This window comes from Chelonia mydas, chromosome 2 (genome assembly GCF_015237465.2).
Source record: "Chelonia mydas isolate rCheMyd1 chromosome 2, rCheMyd1.pri.v2, whole genome shotgun sequence".
Lineage (NCBI taxonomy): Eukaryota > Metazoa > Chordata > Testudines > Cheloniidae > Chelonia > Chelonia mydas.
This window is the reverse complement of record NC_057850.1, coordinates 204,709,357-204,715,356: the sequence shown is the minus strand read 5'-3', so window position 1 is coordinate 204,715,356 and position 6,000 is coordinate 204,709,357. Positions and strand designations below refer to the sequence as shown.

Here is a 6,000-nt window from a genome sequence, read left to right as displayed (position 1 = left end):
GAGACAACTGCGGTTCCTCACAGGGATGGGAGCAAGGGGGGCCAGGGGAGGACTGTGGGGATGGGGCGGGGGGACGGAGAGGTGCCCTGGGGACGGATGGGGGGTGGGCGGGGGTGGCGAGGGGAGGAGGTGAAGAGGGATGGAAGATTCCGGATGGAGGGTGCATGAGAGCAGGGGGCCAAGGGGAAGAGGTGCCGGGGGGTGAGGGGAGGCGGTGCCGGGGGTGGGGGGGCGAGGGCAGAAGACGCAGGGGAACGGGTGCGGGGGGAGGGCGAGGGGGTGCAGTGGGGGCAGGTGCGGGGGAGGGGGCAGGGGAGGAGGTGCAGGAGGACTCCGGATGGTGGGGGTGCATGGGAGTCGCGAGGCTGGGTCCCCCCCGGGGGTGCAATGGCAGAGGGATGGGGGGGCCTGGGGGAGCAGGGGGCGGGGCTAAGGCTGGGGACGCCGTGCCAAGGCAGGCGCCCGCTCGGCCCCGCTGGAGCGAGGCACCGCCGCCGAAGACGGGGCGGGGAGAGCGCCGTGATTCCGCAGCTCGGCGCAACAAAGGGAGCAGGGCGGGGGCGGAGACTGGGCGCCCCGCCCCGCGCGCCGCAGCCGGAGCTCAGCGCCCCCAGCACCCGGACGGGCTCGGAGCCTGCCCTGCCGCTGGTGGTCTCCTAGCAACGCGGGACCCCGCGAGCCGGACTCGCCGCACGCCGGCGGGGGCAACGGCGGCCCGCGCGCCCAGAGCCTTCTCTGCTCCCGGGGAGGGGCAGCCCGGGGCCACCGACCCTGCCCCGGCAGAGCCCACCTGGCGGGCCGGGCCGGGCCCCGCGGGAGGGTGGTGCCCTGAGTCGGGGGGCAGCGTAACGCCTTGCTTCTGGGGCTTTGCCAAGTGCCGCCGCCGCCGCCGGGCAGGGGGAGACAAAAGCCCTTTGTGAGCCGGGCTGGGGGCGGATGGAGGCACCCGCCGTCCCTGCCCGGAAAGGACCCGGCTCCTGCTGCCGCCAAGTGGCTTTGCGCTGGGCTCGGGGGTCCCTACGCTCCCCCTGACATGCGGCGCCGCACGCCGCCCCTGCCCTGCCTCCTACCTGCGAAGGGTGCGTCCCTCCTCCCGCTTCTCCTCCTCCCCCGCAGCCGCCCGAGCCCCCGGCGGGGCTGAGAGCGAGCGAGCCGCCCAGCCGAGACTTGGCCGCCAGGACAGGGAGAGGTGCCGTCTGCTTCGCATTATGTGGATCCCACTCCTGGCTTTTCTTACTGCTGGAATCGTCTCTCTGCAGAAATGCCAACGAGGGCCTGGCCCCATGCTGCGGGCAGCCAGTGTGCTCGCAGCTGTGCCGGGGCTGTGCCAGCGCCGTAAGTTGCCGGGCTTTGTTTTGGGTCGGTTTTTTGCTCTCTCGTGAGTGGGTTGAACGGGGGGCAAGTGAGCAGCTGCCGGGCAGGTTTGAAGAAAGTGGCGCCTGAAAGGTGCAGGGCTCCTGACTCATAGAAACTGCCAGCAGGAGCTATAAGTCTTGGGAAACTTGCACTTGACAGCTGGAGGGTTGTAGATAGGTTAATCCTGCAGGATCCTTCCCCGTGTGCCTTGGGAACGGGCTCCTCCCTTGAGGCCAGGTGCATCCTGCCTAATTCCTGTCCCTTTGACGTTGAATCGACTTTCTAGAGAAAACTGCAGGAGGAACAACGTTCCCATCGGAGCAGCCCATAAGGTTAAGGAGAGAGAGAGAAACTTTGATAAAGAGTTTCATGGTGCCACCCTCTGTCTGCACGTACAGTGTGTGTTATTCCTATGTGCTGTTTTCAGTATGGATAATGCAGGTCATTGTAGCGCTAAATGATGAAGCAAAGGTACAGTTTATAGTCAGAGTGAAAACATTTAACTGTTTCATCAATACTGTTCAGCCCAGTAAAGGGTGATTGTTTCTTTCCCTCATCCTCCCCCCCCCCCCCCCCAAGAAAGAAAAAATAGCATTAATGATGAGAGAGAATTTAAATTCCTTACACAGGTTATACAGGTGGTATTACAACAAGCGTTAGCCCAAAAGTGTAGGCTATAGGGCACTGACAGGCAGAAGTTCCATTGACTTCAATACGGGTCCTGCATGCAGACTGAGGGCCATGCATGCAAATGGCTCTAAATTCATAAAGAAATTTAGTCATGAAATTAAATCTCCCCCCCACCTTTAACCTCCTGCACTAGAAAAGGGTTTAACCAATTTTAGTAACTTTGTAGAGTAAAATGTACTCTTAGGTATTAAAATTGTATGCCAAGTTTCAGCCTGGAGTTAATTAAAATGTGCAAATTATAACCCTACAAAATAAGATTTATGATGGGAACAGCATCTTAGCTTTAATTGTTGCATATGTAACAAGCTAATGTCTAATTCAATAAGATTTACTCAGTACTATTAAATGACATACAATGGAATAACTTCAGTTAACTTTCATGGTGTGGGTTTTTTTGTTTTGTTTTTGCTTTGTTTTTTTAATTAAAAATGAACCAAACTAAATGTCAATGAGAAAAAAAGTTTAATATCAAGTTGCTTATGAAACAGTGACATCCTGTATTTGGTGTCTTCTATACAATATGAATGATCACGTTCGCCCTGAAGTTTTGACCTATGATTGAGCTGAGTTCAACATGGGCTGGGCTTGAGGGAGTGGCTGCAGTGGTTCTTAAATTTTTGTACTGGTGACCCCTTTCACATAGCAAGTCTCTGAGTGTGACCCCCCCTTATAAATTAAAAACACTTTTCTCTATATTTAACGCGATTATAAATGCTGGAGCCAAAGTGAGGTTTGGGGTGGAGGCTGACAGCTTGTGACCCCCCCCCCATGTAGTAACTTCACGACCCCCAGTTTGAGAACCCCTGGGTTAGGGTGACTAAGGCATCTTTGCACCCTTTCCCTAACTCTCACTGTGCTACAACAGCTCCCTATGGACATCTAGCAGTAAGAGTAATTGGACAGCCATGCCTCTTTGCTCCCTCCCTGGTATGCCCCTATGCCAGGTGTGGTAGAAGATCATTTTTCTTGCTTCCATCCTGCCATACAGCCCTATTCCAGTGGGGGTATTTCCCTGTGAGAAGATACTCTGGTTTGTGGTTTTTGTACGTTTGCAGAGCTCGTGTGTGGAGGTAACAATCCAGACCTATGTATTTGCTGTATTGCACCTGTGAAAGAGAAAAAGAAACATGCTTGCATAGAGATACATAATTTAAAACACAGAATTTTACTCATTCTTGTTGACACGTTTGTAATGTATTATTGATAAAAATATACTATTTTATTCTATTTAACTATTGCTTGTAATTCTACTTAACAGTTGCATTAAAAATAGCACCAAATTCACTTATACCCATGGAAGTCTTTGGCATGGGGAGTTGCATGGGTGTGTAAATTAAGGTAGAATTTGATCCTTCATTTGGATTAAGGTTGGAGCACAAAATAAAATCTGAGAAAATACTGCAAAGTTGCACGTCTCACTAAATGTCCTCTAAGCATAGATAAAAGATTAGTTTTCCTGCCACCGACAAAGGATCTCTTGTTCAGAAACATTTACCAAAGGAAATTTGCAGTTCAGTTAAGCCAAATAAAACAAATACCTGACACGAGAATGGAACTTTTGCTAAATGAGATTTGCCAAGTAGCAATTTACACAGATCCTGGGCTTATAAAATACTAAAAAACAAATACCTCTTAATTTAGTAAACCACTGAACAGAATAAAAGATAAATACAAGACATTGCTATACTGGGCCATGTTAATCAGCTAGTTAATGCTTATGACTTCCATAGAGATACAGCATCAGTTAACTCATCTTGTTGACAAACTATATAGAACAATAATTCTACAGTTTGTCAGTTATGTACATATATGAAACTTTTCAAAGAGCTACATTCTGAGAAATAGTTGGTAGAGATTAACAAGAGATCGTGGGTTTAAATTCCAGCAGTGGCTCAAAATAAGCTTTTACATTTGTTGGAATTCATGTACTTTGGTCTTGGCGGGAGCCTTAGAAATACCTAGATTATGATCCCTGTGTTAACGTTAAGTAAGCAGGCTTTACCCTGACTACCCATGCAAGGGTTGGATGGTGTGGAATCTTTATCTCTAATTTGGAGCCAGAAGTTTGGAGCACCGACATAACAGTTCCATGGCTGTTGCTGCAGCATCCAGGGTTGACAAAACTTTTGATCTTCAGAGTTTATATTCTCTTTATGTCAAGTTTCACGTAGAGGGGCAGGTTGGGAGGGTTAGGAGAGTGGAAGATCCTTTGATCATAGCATGGACAGATGTTTATTGGTCCGTCCCAATAGAATGATTTCTAACTCCAAATATAATAATGGTCAGTTGTTCTCTCTTCTGCTCCTTTGGTGTTTTGCCAGTCTTACCACATCTCATTCTCATGCCTGTTTGTTCTAGCACAGAACGTTTCCTACTTCATTATTGTGTTACTTCTCTAAGGTACAGGGAATACTATTCAAGCCTCCCATGAAGGAAATATATTTTAAAAGGAGGAGTCCCTCAAGAAAAAATTGGAAGCAAATAGTGTATTTTGGTAGTTAGTGTTAGCATGTGGACAGGCCTGCCTGTTGATTTCTTTTTCTTGCTGGCTCATTTCCATTGAGGACTCAGTGAAAGCTGTATTGTATAGAATACTCAATATTCAGACAGCTCTGCTTTTCCTGAGCCTTAAATGAAAACAATCCAGCAAGAAGAAAAATCCTTTTTTCATTTTCCTTGAGCCTGCTTGGGTGATCCTCTTCTGGAAGAGATTTGACCCTCCTCAGGTAAACGAGTCTAAATGAGGAAAAAAATACTCTAGGACATGTAGTCCTTCTGTTTTTTTCTGCTCACCTATTCATTATTTCCGTTCTTCTATGCCTGATAAATGCCTTTTACCAAAGGCATGAATTGCTGAAACAGTTTCAGGATACCCTCTTCACATTGGCTGCTGATGCACTCTCTTCTAGTTTCTATGTTCTTTCTGTTGCTTGTCCATGATAAAGGAAACAGCCCCATGCACAGCACTCCACACTACAGAAGCCTTATAATAGATTTGTTCTGGAATGGTTAGGGTGTAAGCTGTGAAGGGGGCCCTCTGTACTTCTTATGCGCTACTGTGATTAGCTGCATGTAACTAACATGCTATTGCAGAAGGGAGCATTGAATGGAAGCTGGGGATTGCACTGGCCAGGAATACCCTTACCACAGGTGTCCAAGGGATAGTAGTTGCTTTTCTGATCCTTAGGCTGCAGTGTAGTAATAGCTGCAAAAGAGTTGATCTGCAGTCCCATGGCCTCTGTTAGAAATGACAATCATATTCTACCAATCAATGCATCTGAAATGGATGGCTCTCGTCATTAAAATAGAATCCAGGTCAAACGTTCTCTCCAGAGCAAGAGTAAAATATTGCAGGTGTGCTCTTTATCAGAATGTTTAACAGAATTAAGAAAATCTGCATCAAATAAACCCTGACCTGCTCAGCCATTCAACAAAGGTGACTAACACATGGAATCAATGAATATTATAATCTGCCTTTGAATTAACAAAGGGCTTGAATGCTTGAAATGTTTTACAAACAAGTCCCTAAAGAGAAGAATTAAGAATCGTAAGATAAGAATATTAGGAACACCTTTCACAAAGATGACTCCTGAAGATGAAAACACATCAGTACCAGAAATAAGCACAAATATAACAACATATAAAGCCAGAAACAATAGAACCTTAAAAATTAAAAATCAAAATGTGAATAATCTCCATTAGTATGCTAATGATCAGATCTTGAGCACTCTGTGAGGGAGGAAGTATATGACACTATGATTAGATTGCGTAAGCTGAAAATATTTCTTCTTTGATGGCTGCTAGCATTTTTTAAGTCTACAGTCACAAGGCCAAAATAATCATTAGCATAGTCGATTGTAACTCCATTGTAGTGAATGGAGACTTACTTCCTTTCTTGAGCACTAAACTAGGCTCACAAATGTTAAACCCACAATGCAGAAAAATAACTGAAGT

At 47.3% G+C, this 6,000-nt stretch overlaps 1 protein-coding gene across 2 annotated transcripts in view; it reads left to right on the top strand.

Moving 5' to 3' along the window:
* Positions 1-605: 605 nt before the first annotated feature.
* Positions 606-6,000, top strand: part of ITGB8 (integrin subunit beta 8) — a 69,296-nt gene continuing 63,901 nt past the window's right edge. The window contains exon 1 of one of the 2 annotated variants that reach the window (XM_043541097.1): positions 606-1,335. In XM_043541097.1, coding sequence (XP_043397032.1) covers positions 1,209-1,335 — 127 coding nt within the window. In that variant the 5' untranslated portion in view covers positions 606-1,208. The remainder of the gene's footprint in view (positions 1,336-6,000) is intronic. The other variant, XM_007069512.4, reaches the window with a different exon arrangement.